General features: G+C 51.6%; 1 protein-coding gene across 1 annotated transcript in view; it reads left to right on the forward strand.

Moving 5' to 3' along the window:
- The window catches only part of pkhd1l1.1 (PKHD1 like 1, tandem duplicate 1), a 61,689-nt gene that overhangs the window by 19,751 nt on the left and 25,604 nt on the right, over window positions 1-16,334 (forward strand). Inside the window, exons 32-46 of the mRNA XM_079749525.1 lie at window positions 292-427; window positions 2,441-2,633; window positions 3,210-3,352; window positions 4,765-4,869; window positions 6,096-6,284; window positions 6,914-7,087; window positions 7,470-7,669; window positions 8,319-9,306; window positions 10,290-10,538; window positions 10,952-11,101; window positions 12,441-12,615; window positions 13,654-13,810; window positions 14,320-14,476; window positions 14,856-15,065; window positions 15,724-15,853. Coding sequence (XP_079605651.1) covers window positions 292-427; window positions 2,441-2,633; window positions 3,210-3,352; window positions 4,765-4,869; window positions 6,096-6,284; window positions 6,914-7,087; window positions 7,470-7,669; window positions 8,319-9,306; window positions 10,290-10,538; window positions 10,952-11,101; window positions 12,441-12,615; window positions 13,654-13,810; window positions 14,320-14,476; window positions 14,856-15,065; window positions 15,724-15,853 — 3,356 coding nt within the window. The remainder of the gene's footprint in view (window positions 1-291; window positions 428-2,440; window positions 2,634-3,209; window positions 3,353-4,764; window positions 4,870-6,095; window positions 6,285-6,913; window positions 7,088-7,469; window positions 7,670-8,318; window positions 9,307-10,289; window positions 10,539-10,951; window positions 11,102-12,440; window positions 12,616-13,653; window positions 13,811-14,319; window positions 14,477-14,855; window positions 15,066-15,723; window positions 15,854-16,334) is intronic.

Below are 16,334 nucleotides of genomic sequence, written 5' to 3' on the forward strand. Positions count from 1 at the left end.
AAACTAATAATTTTAAAAGTAAAATGTACTTTTGTTCTGATCTGTGTAGCTACAGTGCATTTGATTTTTACTTGCTTGTTCAACCCTTTGTCCCTGCAATATTGTGCGTCTTGGTGTCTCTCAACCTCAGCAGTGAGTTGTGCTAAGAGCAAAGTTCTACTCAATTACTCAACGTAATCGTAAATCGACACAAGAGATTTACTCACTTTACTACAGCTTGCTCAACAACCCGTTCGATAAGCCCAAGCTCATTGATCGCCTATCGATGACCTATTGATCGTGTTTCTCCAGGCTGCAAGTGCGGGCTCTCAGAGCGTGACGGTGTGGGGGGGAGACATGAGCCGGACGGCGTCCAGCCCCTTCAACTACGACGAGAGCCTCACCCCCCTCATCGCCACCATGTCCCCCGAGAAGACCACCGTGATCGGTGAGTTCTCCTGGTTACCTTTTTATCCCCGGGGACTAACAATGAACACAGGTTCATCACCCTAGGGAGCGGGTCGGGGGCTGGGCGATTTGCGCAAGGATGCCATGTTCAGGTAGCCTGGCTCCGCCCTCCTAAGTACTTCCGCTCAATTTTCATTTCCCTTCAGTACTACGTCTGGGTTCGCGGTATATTCCTTGGTTTTCTCTGTCCAAATTTTGTGTTCGTCCAATCAGCGAACAGAGGGAGTGGCTGAGGACAATGACGTTAAAGTCAGCTCTCGCTGATGGATATTCTTCTTTAATAGGTCCATGATCTTCACGCACAGTATTTGGTTTGTTTACAGCCTGTGCGCAACGTGATTCCCGGCCAAACGTTAGCGATTGGTTATGGCAGATCCAGAGTGGCACTGGGCAGATCCAATAGTTTTAAACTTCAACAGACACCTGCCTTCAAGTGAGTTAACGTTAGTCAATTGAGTGGGTCCTGACTCTCTGTGCAAATGATATGAAGTATGAGAGTATGGTAGGACCAGGCTAAGGTTCAGGTAGGGTCGTGGACCAAGGGGGATCGAACTCGGAACCTCCCAGCTGGAGGTGGAAAAAAGCCTAGCCATTACACTAACCTGCCCCGGATTCTCAGTGGAAGTTTCTGGGTTCAAACCACAAATGTCAGCAGTTGAACTGTAGGCATCCCTGAGCAAGATGCCCTGTTAACCCACCTGCTCATTGATGACATCCAAACCAAATGTCTGTTAGACTCAGTTAGATACTCTGTTACAGTCTCGTTGGTCAAAAGCATCGGCTAACTGGCTGATTAGATGTCATAGTACATAGGTGCTTGGAGCAGCCCAGAGTGGCCACTCTCTCTAAAAGGGTAAGGGTTAGGGTTAACAGACATCCTATATGAGCAAACGTTCTCACAGATGCACAGCCCTTTGTCCTCATGCTCCTATACGTTGCTCTGTGGGAAAGCACAAGAATAGTCGTCCACGTTTAAGGCTCAGTTTGATGTGGGCCAAAGCGCAGTAGCTTAGCGGGTCTCTCCCTGAGGGCTAACTCACCTGCTGCAAACCAAACAAGCTGCTCACAGGGGAAGGAAAATGTACCAAACCGCAACCACACTCTTAGAGAATAGTATAAGAGGATTAGCATTGTTATGTGACCATACACAAAGGGAGGGCTGTTTTTCTTTTTACATGTGCTCCCTGTTCAAACACAGTTAGAGCTGGGTTTGATGGAGGGGTTAAACCGCGGATACTTTGACCACACCCATCTCTGTGAACTACATGGCATTCATGACAGAGATGTGTACTTGTGTTTGTGGCGTGCATATGAGCATTAGATTCAACCATTACCAAAATAGATTGTGTCTTCGCCTCTTATTGTCATTGTCCCGTGCAAAGCAACGAGACAAAGACAATAAGCATGAAGTGATCTTGTTGCGGACCAGGGCATGTCGTGATTCACGGTCCGCAGTGTCCGTTCTCCTTGGGTAGTTTCCATCTCTGTCTCAGGTTCACTATTGTCTCAACGCCAAGGGCTGATAGCAACCTATTGTCGTGCATGCTCTCTCTCTCTCTCTCTCTCTCTCTCTCTCTCTCTCGGTTAAATGATGACTTGCACGTTTTTCCAGTATTTAAATACCCTAACCCGCCCTCCTGTCCTCCTTCGAGTGACGGACATTTCATCACATTGGTTACAGAGAATATAATCAACACTCCCTGTCCCAACACACAATTGTTTTGGAAAATAATTGCGCTGGTAATTGTCACATATTACCAGCACTTATTACCACACACACACACAGATGCAGACACAAACAAACACACACAAAAACACACCCACCCACACACACAAAGCCAGACATCTTAATTACTCCGAAGGCCATTCAACACCTGAATGCTTCTATGGAACACACACACACACGCCACACATACACACACACACACACACACACACACACACACACACACACACACACACTAACACGCACACATACCTTTGTGTCTCGCAGGACACCGGATTCTCACCATCACTGGCTCCAACCTGGGGAGCTCGGCCAATGAGACGACCGTGTTCGTCGGCCGCGGTCCCTGCCCCATGCTGGAGTGGTCGCCTAGCAACCTGACCTGCCTGCTGCCCGTCCTGCCCCCGGGGCTGAACCGGGTGGACGTGAGGGTGGGGAACAACGGAAACCCCCGGAACAGGTAGGTGATGATGTCATGTTACAGAGCTACTGCCTAACCCTAGGCTAACTACTGCCTAACCCTAGGCTAACTACTGCCTAACCCTAGGCTAACTACTGCCTAACCCTAGGCTAACTACTGCCTAACCCTAGGCTAACTACTGCCTAACCCTAAGCTAACTACTGCCTAACCCTCACTACTGCCTAACCCTCGGCTCACTCGCTTATAATGATGAGGATGAGGATCATCATCATCATCATCAGCAGTGAAAAATAAATAGATATTGATTTAAATATGAATGAATATATTCATTAATAAAATGTATATTTTTTCACAATTATAGATTGATGAAAGTAAATACATTTAGTTTCTAGGTGCTCAAAGACACAATGGGCATTTTAAAACAACGTTCATGCAAAAAAACTATCAAACAGAAATGAAGGGCATTAATTTACCAACACCTTCAATATAGTCAATATAATATCAATAATAAAATGACCTTTCACCTGCAAATGCTCACCTCCTCAACCCCGGCTCCTCCCCCTCCCCCCGGCTCCTCCCCCTCCCCCTGGCTCCTCCCCCTCCCCCTCCGTCCAGCCCCGGCGTGAACGCCAGCATCGAGTACGTCCTGGAGGTCCACAGCGTCTCCCCCAGGTTGGGCTCCCTGCTGGGGGGCACCCAGCTGACCCTCTGGGGCGCTGGCTTCAGCTCCAACGCCTCGCTGGTCCGGGTCTCCGTCGGTGAGTCCAGCTACATAGGAGCACAAAGGGACACCATAGGAACATAGAGGAAGACATCACAAACACACGGAAATACATTAGACCAGTGGTTCTCTAACTTTTTATACCGCGGCCCACCTCAGACAATATTTGTCTCCCCAAGTACCACCATTCTGACCGATGTTATAAAATATAACACAATACATAAGTATAGGCCGGCTCTATTCAGCTAGAAACACTTCACTCAGGAGACACATTTTTTCCTTTAACTTATTTTAAACCCCATTTAATGATCTCATGGTTAATGTATTTCTGTTCATTCTAATTTTGATATCGGTTTTAAAGGTCCCATGACATCCCATGATCTGTCCCTTATGACATCACAAGTGGGCGTGTCCACCTAGATGTCTGATGGATAGATGAGCAACGTTTGCTACAGTCCACTGGGTAGGCTGGTAGACTGATCTATCCAGGACAGATCTAGGTGGACACGCCCACCTGTGATGTCATAAGGGACAGATTTCCAAAACGGCTTGTAACAGCTAATCAGCCCACACCTAGTGGCATGTCATGGGACCTTTAAGCATTGTCTCTGTGGAGACAGTGCAGCAACACCACTACCCCCACACCCCACACCCCCCGGAACCGCGGAGCCGTCTCATTTACAACAGAATGAAACCCTATAAACCGCCAATGTGCGCAGGGTCCGGGAGGGTAAATTGGGGTTCTAGATCAAGCAGGCAATTTACCTCGGGGAGTGTAAACGCGCGGACAGTGCCGCGAAAAATGCTTGCATAAAACGGCATATTTGGCAGTGTAAAAACGCTCAGTGAGAGAGGGCTGTATCGGGAGTAGAACGGCTCCAAATAAGCAACAAAGTCAGTGAAGTGTCAATTGTGTTCTCTGTGTTGTAAGCAGCGGACGCTTGGTGAGCACGTATTACGACGTGTTGACGTATGTACAAGAGGCAACCGTACTCAGGCCCAGTTGAGATTGCTTAGCGTGAGCTGAGGCCAGCAGCACAGCGGGGGGCGGGGGGAAATCGTACTTGAGTACGGTACGGGTGTCAAACGGACTTGGGCACGGTACAGATGGCCTAGTGTGAGTGCGCCCTAAGTGTGTTCTTGCAGCAAACATCGTCAAGGTGTTTAAAGGTTATCTCCAACACCTTGTTCTCAGACCGTCTGTACAAACTGCATTCAGGAGGGAAACAAAGTAGCGTGGGGTTTCAACTGTGGCGTAGCTTAACCTTTTTCTGTCCTCGAGGGGAGATAACACACACATCACACCTAGGACACCATTGAGTGACAACGTACATTCAGCGGATCAGACCGAGTGATGAGAAGGTAAATGACGGCCTTTGTCTGAAGTGTGTTACATTCTTTGTGCTCATGCCTTTGTGTTTGTGCGGCGTGTGTGTTTGTGTTCGACAGGCCGTGCAGAGTGCGAGGTGATGACATCCTCAGAGGACAAACTGGAATGCCTCCTGCAGTCTGCGGAGGAGACTCACACCGTCAGAAACAACGGCAGCACCGTCGGTACGCTCACACCTCCTTCCCCACCTCCGTCACCCCCTCTCCACCTCCTACATCCTCCTCCGCCCCCTTTGACCCCGCTCCCCTTTGTCCAGCTGTCACTCATAACCTCGCCAGGGCTGAAATGGAAGCACGCAACAGTAGCTGTGGGATTGCGTTATGTAGGGCAAGAGACACAGAGAAAGAGACAGAGGTACAGAGAGTGAGGGACATGGCTGTGAGTGTGATCGCTGTCACCCTTCGGTTGGAGGAAAATGGCAGAGTGGCGGCGATGTTGTAAACCAGTTTAGGGGGGGGATTTGGGTTTTGTGTCTCTGAAAACTCTTCTGCAAAACCTGTGGTTGTCTAGGAACCACAGGTTTTGCTTGTCTGAAGAAGGCCATTCACCTGTATATCGGTGAACGGTTTGCTGTCTGTCTGTCTGTCTATCTGTCTGTCTTTGTGTCCATCTTGCCGTCTTTGTGCACGCCTGAATGTCTTTGAGACTTTCCGTCTTCTTTATGGCTGCACGTCTGGTCGACTATCTTCCTGTCTCTCTTCCAATCTCAGCCAGCCTGTCTGTCTCCCTGCGTGTCTGTCTGTCTACGCACCTGTCCGTCTGTCCCGTTCTAAATCTTTCCATCTGTGTGTGTTTCCCCGCCTCATCTCCCCTGTTGTGGTTCTGTTACACATCTGTTGTGGTTCTGCTGTGGCTCTGTTGTGGTTCTGCTGTGGTTCTGTTGTGGTTCCGTTACACCCTGTTGTGGTTCTGTTGTGGTTCTGCTGTGGCTCTGTTGTGGTTCTGTTGTGGTTCTGTTGTGGTTCTGTTACACCCTGTTGTGGTTCTGTTGTGGTTCTGCTGTGGTTCTGTTGTGGTTCTGTTACACCCTGTTGTCGTTCTGTTGTGGTTCTGTTACACCCTGTTGTGTTTCTGCTGTGGTTCTGCTGTGGTTCTGTTGTGGTTCTACTGTGGTTCTGTTGTGGTTCTGTCACACCCTGTTGTGGTTCTGTCGTGGTTATATTGTGGTTCTGTTGTGGTTCTGTGACACCCTGTTGTGGTTCTGCTGTGGTTCTGTTGTGGTTCTGCTGTGGCTCTGTTGTGGTTCTGCTGTGGTTCTGCTGTGGTTCTGTTGTGGTTCTGCTGTGGCTCTGTTGTGGTTCTGATGTGGTTCTGATGTGGTTCCCTGATTCTAACCGTGTGTGTGTCCCCTCCCCGCCCTGCCGGTGTGCCGCTGCCCCCCGGGGTCCAGGCCTGGGCGAGGGGTCTGCGTGGAACCCGGCCAGCCTGGACGTGGCCCTGGGGGACACGGTGGCCTGGCTGTGGGAGGCCCCGCTCTTCCAGCCAAGGAGCTACCGCGTGTTCAGCGTCTCCAGCCCCGGCGCCACCGAGCCCGACGACGAAGGAGCCTTCAACAGCGGGGAGACCCCCACGCCCAGAGGTACCGAGGACCCTCCCCCCAGCACCGTCACCGACCCCAGCCTCATTAGCTGAACCATGAGCTCCACCCATACCTCCGAAAAAAGCACCGCCACCACCACCCCGACTATCCCGACCATCAAAGACTCCATCACAACATTGAGTTCTACCCTGCCCTCTCCACCTCGATGTTACCCAATACCTCCATCACCAACACTACCTCAACCAGCACCATTGACTTCACCAACCAACACATCCCCCGCTCCCTCCTCCACCTCCACCAACAGCAGAACTACCTCCACCAACTCTCACTCTCTCTCTCTCTCTCTCTCTCTCTCTCTCTCCCCCCCTCCCTCTCTCTCTTTCTCTCTCTCTCTCCCTCTCTCTCTCTCTCTCCCCCTCTCCCTCCCCCTCTCTCTCCCCCCCTCTCCCCCTCCCCCTCTCTCTCTCTCTCCCCCCCTCTCTCTCTCTCTCTCTCTCTCCCCCTCTCTCTCTCTCTCTCTCTCCCCCCCTCCCCCCCTCTCTCCCCCCTCTCCCTCTCTCTCCCTCTATCTCTCTCTCTCTCTCTCTCTCTCTCTCTCTCTCTCTCTCTCTCTCTCTCTCTCTCTCTCTCTCTCTCTCTCTCTCTCTCTCTCTCTCTCTCTCTCTCAGGGTTCTTCAGGTACCGCTTCACCATGCCCGGTGTGTACTACTACAGCAGCGGCCCCACCACCAGCGGTAGAGGCCACGCTCTGCAGGGGGTTGTCCGCGTGAGACCCCCCGTGGACCAGGCCCCTCCTGTCGTCGTCACCCTGGGGGGCATGGAGGCTCGCAGGGCAGCGGATGGTAAATGACCGTTAGGGGGTGGGGTTGTATGGGCAGATACAATGTTTGTAACGCACCTGGTCCTGATTCAGTACTTCTGCTGCGATGGATGAACCCTACGATCTGCCTGAGATCAGATCTTCATGGGAAAGAAGAGGGGAGGAAGAAGAGAACATATTTTGATTAATTTTGTAATCTTGATTAATTTAGTACTATATATTAATTTACAATATTTATACATTTATTTATATACATTAATTTAGTAATGTTGATTAGGTCAGCTATATTCATTAATTTAGTAATGTTGATTTGGTCAGCTGTATTCATTAATATGAATTCCATGAATTCCAAACCGTCCAATCAAGAGCCTCACATCCTCCCCTTCTGCCCATCCAACCCACAGGGCCAATGAGAATGGCCCACTCCGTCCCACAATGCACCGCTGCAGCCCCGGACTGCGGCCCGTCGACCAATGAGACGCTGTTCACGTTGTCGGCGTGCGCCACGCCCATGGTGACCTCCGTCTCCCCCCTGCAGGGCACCGCCCACCAGGTGGTGCGTCTCCAGGGCAACGGCTTCAGCGACACCGCCTGCGCCAACGAGGTCAGACACTAAAACCCCCTCCCATTGGCTGCTGACTCCTGATAGAACCTGATAACGCCAAGATGTTGTTGTTGAGACGGCCATCTTGTTTTTTTAAAGTGAGTGTGATGAGCCGTTACATGCGATGACAGATAGATGGGCAACGTTTGCTACCGTCCACTGGGTAGGCTGGTAGACTGAACTATCCAGCACACGTCTAGGTGGACACGCCCACTTGTGATGTCAGAAGAGGCGGATTTCAAAACGGCTTGTAACGGCTAATCACACTCACACCTGGTGGTATTATAGGTCACTGTTAAATTCTGTTAGGATTCAGTGTCATGTTCTGTCTTGGTAATGTTTTTTGATTTGTTTTGTTTGTTAGTTATATTGACATGTTTCAATATGAAACTGCAATACTGGATTATCCTGATTCTAATATAAAGTCCTGAATTGAGAAAATATATTAAAGGGTTTATTATTGGAAGGAATGTGTCTCGCCTCCAGATTGTAGTCAATCCATCCATAGTCGTGGTTCAATTCAAGGAATCCAAGACTGTCTGTCACCCAAGCAAATAAACGCATTGGTGAGTCATGCTGACTGGTTGGGTGTGTGTGTGTGTGTGTGTGTGTGTGTGTGTGTGTGTGTGTGTGTGCGTGTGTGTGCTAGGTGACGGTGGGGGGTCTGCCCTGTGAGGTGCTCAACAGCACCCAGACGGAGCTCTTCTTCCGGGTGCCCCTGGACAGCGGGGCCCCGGTGGGCGTGCCCCACCCGGTGGCCCTGAGGGTCCGCAACCTGGGGGCCGGCCTCCTGGCCGTCCGCGGCGAGCTGGAGCGGCGCCTGGTGCTGCTGCCCGTGGTCGACTCGGTGGCGCCCCCTACGGGCAGCCCCACCGGCTACACCCGGCTCAGCGTCTGGGGGTCCGGCTTCTCGTGGGAGGGGCGGGTGACCGTGGCGGGCGTGGAGTGCGAGGTGGTCTCCGTCAACTACACCCGGGTGGTCTGCGACACCGGCCCCCGGGCCCAGCCCGGCTCCGGGGCCGTGGTCTACCAGGCGGGCCGCCTCACCGGCGCCTGCTCCTCCGACTGCTCCTTCACGTACGACGCCGCGGCCACGCCCGCCGTCACCGGCGTGGCGCCCGGCGTCGTCGACGGCAACGGGACGACGGCGGTGACCCTCTCGGGCTCCGGGTTCGGCGGCGACGCCGGGGACGTGTCGGTGTCCGCCGGCCCCTGGGAGCTGGAGGTCACCGCGGCGACGGACGGCGCCGTCGCCCTGATGGTGGGGGCTCTCCCGGCGGGGGAGCACCTCCTCCGCGTGGTCGTGAGGAGCAAGGGGCTGGCCACGGGCGCGGCCTCGCTCGTCAGCCTGGCGCGGGCCTCCCTCGCCCGCGCCACCGGCAGCGTCGCCGGGGGGACCCCGCTGGTCGTCACGGGCAACGGCTTCGCCCCGGGCAACACCAGCGTGATGGTCGGCGACGAGCCGTGCCACGTCCAGGAGATGACCCCCGGAGGGCTGCGCTGCCTGACCCCTGAGGGGCGTGGCGAGGGTCTGGTGACGGTGCAGATCAGCGTGTTCGACGTGGAGTATCCCCCGCTCAACTTCACCTACGCCCAGGCTCAGACCCCCAACGTCTCCTCCGTCATGCCCTCCACCGGTGAGTTCAACAACCCCCGTCCGCCCCCAGGTATGAGGCCCGAGGTGTGAGGCCCCAGGTGTGAGGCCCCAGGTGTGAGGCCCCAGATGTGGGGCCCCAGGTGTGAGGCCCCAGGTGTGAGGTTTGAGATGTGAGGCCCCAGATGTGAGGTTCGAGGTGAGGCCCCAGATGTGAGGTTTGAGGTGAGGCCCCAGATGTGAGGTTTGAGGTGAGGCCCCAGGTGTGCGGCCCCAGGTGTGAGGTTTGAGATGTGAGGCCCCAGATGTGAGGTTTGAGGTGAGGCCCCAGGTGTGAGGTTCAAGGTGAGGCCCCAGGTGTGAGGTTCCAGGTGTGAGGCCCCAGGTGTAAGGTTCCAGGTGTGAGGCCCCAGGTGTGAGCCCCAGGTGTGAGGTTCCAGGTGTGAGGCCCCAGGTGTAAGGTTCCAGGTGTGAGGCCCCAGGTGTGAGGCCCCAGGTGTGAGGCTCCAGATGTGAGGCCCCAGATGTGAGGCCCCAGGTGTGAGGCCCCAGATGTGAGGCCCCAGGTGTGAGGTTCAAGGTGTGAGGTTCAATTTAGGATGGTTTATTCACCTAGTAAACACAACCAGGGTGGGAAAAGGGTCATCCACCTCATGCTATCCCTAGCTCTGGCTTGTGGTAGCCTGCTCTCCCTTTTAACTGCAAGCACTTCAGCTTAATGGCCTTCAGGCCTGCCTCGTTAACTGGAGGAAGTTAACCTGCTGGCTCCACCTGGGGGTGGAGCCAGCAGGTTGCCAGACTTACCACTCCCCTCACTCCTCCCTGGCGTCTGCCAGGCTACATAAAACGATATTGACAAACCCAAAGACCTATATAAGACCCTCTGTGATGTCTTACCGGGGCAAGCCAAAATAGTCTTCTGAGGAGAAACAAAAAAAAAAAAAAAAAAAATTGTCTCTCAACAGTCTCTTACCCTCCCCCTCCATCCTCCCCCCTCTCCCTTCCCCCCCCCCCCCTTACCTCCAGGGGCCAGCGGGGCGGCCCTCACCCTCGTGGGACAGGGCTTCGGCGGCGACCCCCAGCTGGTGGGGGTGACCATCAACCACGCACCGTGCAACGTGACGGCGGTGAACGACACCCACGTGTGGTGCACGGCCGGGGAGAGCCCCGGGGGCACCTACGAGGTCGAGGTCCACCACAAGGTCAAAGGTCGCGCCCGTTCCGACGTCGAGTTCACCTACGAGCTCCTGATCAGCGCCGTGCAGCCCGATGAAGGTGAGCAGGTCAAAGGTCAAAGGACCCTGAGGAAAATGGCTTGGAAAAAAGCGCTCAGAAAGTGGGTGAATTGACATTTACATTTAGGGCATTTAGCCGAGGCTTTTATCCAAAGCAACTTACAATAAGTACATTTGTCATAAGAAAGTGAAACAATGTATCGCTGTCGGTACAGTAAGGATGTTCATAGAACCAAGTGCAAAGCACCAACAATCGCTATGGTAACCCATTCCCCGTATGCAAAAAAGACCGCTAGGATAAGATGCTACACAACTAAGTACTATAACTAAACACGACATACAATAAGTGTGTACATTAAGCGCCAGGACGTATAACATACAACCTCAATGGATCAGTGGTTCCTAGATGACCCAAGGTGACCCAAACCTTATTTCCTCTCCTCTGAAACGCAGGCAGCTTCGGGGGTGGGGCCATGCTGGTGGTCCAGGGATCCGGGTTCGATCCCAGCGAGTCCCGTGTGCAGATCTGTGGGGAGGAGTGCGAGGTCTACAGGGACCGGTCCACGTCCACCCAGCTCTACTGTCTGTCCCCCCCCAACCACGGTGTGTACGACAGGGCATGCCCACTGCCACACCAAAGGTCCTGGGTTCAATCCCCGATGCCTACGATCTGATATGGCCAAGAGTAAATAGCATGTAGTGAGCTTTTGGTGAAAAAACATGTTTTCTAGTTTTATACCAACCCTATTGGTTCCTATCCATTCCACAAATATTAGCCAGGCTGTAATTAAATAAAAGACGATGTTAAACAGGATAAAACTGACAGAGTGTAGTATAAAGGAACCTTAATCCATTTGCTGTCAAAGTACCAACTTATTATCACTATTTAGTAAAAGCACTTTTTTCCAAAACTTACAGTGAAGTTTTTTAACTACTAGTTGTATGATGGGCATAATTACAATGTCCGCTTCCATTCATTGAAACTGAGAACCACGTCATAACAGTGTGACAACCAATTAAATAAAATAAAAAGAATAAAATAATGGCCAAAGTAGTAGTGAAAACACCTGGGAGGAATGACTCTGAAAGAAACATCAATCATTCAACAAAAGACAAAAACAAAAAAGGTTTTGAACCTCCTTCCACCATGTCATTTCCCGTGCAGTCCCGTTGACAAAGGAAAAAACTGTGACGCGTGTATTTTTAGACCAAGATTCCTCTGATTGTGTGTGAGCAGAAAGATGTTAAACGGTTGACCTTTGGGCGCCCTAATGAGGACTAGCTTCACGCGGGGCTTGGAATGTAATGTTTGATCAGGCTAAACACTGGCAGACAGAGGATGACCCCGCTGCTCAGACAGCGAGGTCGCCCTACCTGTTTTCTGCACACACACACGCGCACATACACACACACAGACACATACACACAATAGTTCTCACACTCGCTTCATTTGGGCTAATCAAGTCTCTTTGTCTGGATGTGTGTGTGTCTGGATGTGTGTCTTTCTGTGTTTGTATATGCGTGCCTGTGTGTGTGTATGCATATCCGTGTGGCTGTTTGTGTACGCATGTCTGTGTGTGTCTGTCTGTGCATGTTTGTGTGTGGGCCTCTATGTGTGCGTGTATGTGTTTTTGGTGTGTGTGTGTGTGTGTTTGTGTGTGTATATGCGTGTTCGTGTGTGTCTGTGCATGTTTGTGTGTGTGTGCTTGTATGTGTGTGTGTGTATGTGTTTACGTGTGTTTGTGTGTGTGTGTGTGTGTGTGTTTGTATGCATGTCTGTTTGTGTGTGTGTGTGTGCGTGTCTATGTGTGTGTGTGCTTGCATGTGCCTGCTCGTCCACTTGTGTGTGTGTGTGTGTGTGTGTGTGTGTGTGTTTGTGTGTGTGTGTATTTGCGTATATGTGTGTGTGTACCCATGCGCGGGCGTGCGTCTGCGTCTCCAGGCAACGGCTCGGAGGTGAGCTGCGCGGTGACGGTTGCCAACGAGGCGAACGCGGCCAACATGTCGGGGGGCTTCACCTACAGGACCCTGCTGACCCCGGTGGTCCGCGGGGTGGCCCCCCGCCGCGGAGGCACCGCCGGGGGCACGCGGATCACCATCAGCGGCTCCGGCTTCAGGTACGCCTCCCCACTAGGGCCCCTGTGGTGAACATTGAACCGCTGCCACAGCCTGGGCATAGACCACAGCCCACAGCATACGGGAAGACAACGTAGGGCTGGGCGATTAATCTAATTTTGATCGCGATTTCGATTTTAGCGTCAAACGATCACAAAATTAACATAATCAATTTTTTTTTATTTATTTAATGTTTTATAGAATGGGCGGAACAGCTGGATACATATCTGTAAATTATTTTAGATTGGAACACTTTCTTTTTGACCATTTTGTGAATTTTTTAAAGGCGAATTTTCAAAGTTCTCAGTTGCAAAGTTTTTTGGGAGAGACATGCTGAATAAATACAACATGTTTTCAAACTCCAAAAGAATTGTTTGAATAATTGTGATTTCAATATTGACCAAAATAATCGTGATTAGGTAGATTTTTCCCATAATCGAGCAGCCCTAAGACAAAGTGATGGTTTTACACTTTTAAGTCCAAGACGGACTTGAGCGTAGAAAAGCTGATTCGAGCGCCGTGACTTTTGCTCCATTGTACATTTATTTTTTGGTCGCACTACAAATATGAGCAGAGATTTGCGCTCCGTGTGCTCTGGGCTTACAGGCGGATTGGCCACTCCGGATACACACCACACTGATTTGTTACTGTTGAAGATTCTCCCATTTCCTTCTGTTCTTGTTTTGTCTGACCTGTTGGTATTTTATTTGGAACGGCAAGTCATGGATTCCCTTCCCATTCCCATATTTTCTGATTCTAAGTATGTTTGGTGGTCCTTTCTGGCTCTATTGGTAGAGCAAGGCATTAACACTGCAAAGGATCGGGGTTTGACTCCAACAGGGGCCCACCATTCCAGCAATGTGCGCACTCATGGAATCGAAGAAGCTTTGAATTTTCATAACAATTTTCCTTTGAACGTTTCCCCGTGTGACTCCTGCCTTTGTAAAGCACCGTGAAAGCCCTTGTGTTTGAAGGGGGCTGTCGAAATAAACTTGCCCTGTGTTGCCCTGTGTTGCCCTATTCCCCCCCCCTCCTCTCAGCACCAGCATCAGCGAGGTCACCGTGACCGTTGCGGGGTCGGTGTGCGACGTGCAGTCCACCAACGCCACGCACATCGTGTGTGTGACCAACTCCCAGGGGCGCTCGCAGGAGGCCAAGGTCCGGGTCAGCATCGGAGACCGCGGCATCGCAAGGATGGTGAGCCCCCCCAGACGCCGCCAATAGGGGAACCAGAGGTCACCTCACAGCTAGTCGCATCGTGACTAGCCGTCACGGTGCTACTATATACACGCTTTGAACATGGGTCCATACAGACCCATGTTCCAGTGGTTGGGGATTAGGTTTTCCAAACTCTGTTCGTATCGGTTCATTTAGCGAACTCATATGTATTCATATGTTCCCTTCAAGAATCAAGTACTGTCTTCTCTTAGAGATGCTTATAACTGATTGACTGTTGGATTCAATAGTGGTTGGTTGTTCTAACACAAGCCACTGACACCTCACCCTTTGGCTTAAGGGTATTAGGAAATACTATCAGATATTGTGCATAAAGCATTACTAAGAGATGATTTAGACTAGAAACATCACATAGTTACTAAAGTCTATCGCCCAAATCTCATAAACGTGTTTTCTCATGTTAACCGCTACCAGCTGTTCCCTTGTAGAACGTACATTTCTTAGGTACATTTATTTTATGCATCTTCCAGGATAACGCCGACTTCTTCTACATCGACGTGTGGTCGTCCCGGTTCACCTGGGGAGGCCTGACCCCCCCGGAGAAGGGCACGTTCGTGGTCATCACCAAGGGCCAGACCATCCTGCTGGACGAGAGCACCCCCGTGCTCAAGATGCTCCTCATCAAAGGTAAAGCACCCCGGGAGCTAACACACAACAGAGGCTAACAAACCTGGAGCTAACACAATGGTTACTAACACACTGGGAGGTAAAACAACAGGAGGTAACACACACGGAGCTAACACACCGAGAGCTAACACACAATGGGAGCTAACACCCAACAGAAGCTAACACACCTGGAGCTAACACCGGGAGCTAACACTGAGAGCTCACGTCATATGTCGTAGGACATCAGTTCCATTCTGTCGTAGCAACAGCAGAGTCGGCCACCTTGAACGTTCAGCGTCACACCAACATCCAACACCTACATCAACATCCTCTTTGGACAGAGCAGGCCTCACGGAGCTTGGTGTGTGGAGAAGGACCTGTGCTGTGTTGTTGTGCCCAGGAGGAACGCTGGTGTTTGAGGAGAAGGACCTGGAGCTGCAGGCCGAGAACATCCTGATCACCGACGGCGGCCGGCTGCAGGTGGGCCAGGAGGGGGCGCCCTTCCAGCACAAGGCCATCATCACGCTGCACGGACACCTGCGCTCCACCGAGCTGCCCGTCTACGGCACCAAGACCCTGGCGGTCCGCGAGGGGGTCCTGGACCTCCACGGTACGAACCGCTAAGAGAAAGCATGAGGTTTGCTGTCCCTTTTTTTGGGGCCTACTTGTTAAGGAGTTAGACCGGTAACCCGAGGGTGGCCGCTCTGAATCCAGACCGGTAGGCTAAACCATAATCAGCCCTTTAGACGACGTGGTCTGACTGACAGCCCGACATGACACCGAGACCACACTCTAAAGTCTCGGTTGTTGTCCTCGACGTAATCCTAGTTGTCCACAACACAACACGGAACCCCAAACCATCTACAGATATAACATTGTCTTTGTAACACGACAATGGTATTGACAATAGTCAAGCAGAACCGACCTATCCGGTGTTTTCTTTACATACGGTTGTTATGTGACATGAGTGGTATTATGATATGGAGTAATCTGAGGTGTGTGTGTTTCCCGAGCGGTGCTTTTGTTTCTGATTCCCCACCACTACCCCTGCCCTGAGGTCCAACTGTGTGTGTGTGTGTGTGTGTGTGTGTGTGTGTGTGTGTGTGTGTGTGTGTGTATGTGTATGTGTGTGTGTTTGTGTTTGTGTGTATTGTTTGTGTGTGTGTGTATGGTGTGTGTGTTTGTGGTGTGTGTGTGTGTGTATGGTGTGTGTGTGTGTGTGTGTGTGTGTGTGTGTGTGTGTGTGTGTTCTGACCCGGTGGTCCTAGGTATCCCGGTTCCGGTCACCTGGACCCACCTGGCCCAGACGGCCCCCTCAGGCTCCAGCACCATCACGCTGAAAATGGGGGTCACCTGGAGGGTGGGGGACGAGATCGTCATCGCCTCCACGGGACACAGGTACGAGGGACCGCCCCTTCCTGCCCAGACAGGAAGTAACGTTGAATCTTAAAAAGAAAAGGCGAAAAACGTTATTACAGAAAAAAATATTTAACACGGACACCCATGCAAATACACACACAAAAAAAACATGCACAGACAGTTTCACATATATTTTCAATTAAAGTACTTGGACCTTTCGGGCATCGTTTGGACCTTTCGGCATATTTCAGGCACATTTCGCTACATTCCGGAACATTCTTTCTTGTCACACGTAGCATAGCAACACCGGAACGGAACGGCTAAGACTAAAATACCAAAGAAGAAGTCCTGAAGGAGCAGGGTGGGGTTGGGGGGGGTGTCGGGCTCAAAGAGCCCCCATTGTCCCAAAGGATTGAATGTGTGTGTTAGTGAGGAAGTGTGTGAGAAGGTGTTTTAAGTGGCAGCAGTGGCTTATAAAGTGCCACATGATAACATAATCACACTTTTACGATAGCATCTA

This window comes from Pollachius pollachius, assembly GCF_949987615.1.
Source record: "Pollachius pollachius genome assembly, chromosome: 13".
NCBI lineage: Eukaryota > Metazoa > Chordata > Actinopteri > Gadiformes > Gadidae > Pollachius > Pollachius pollachius.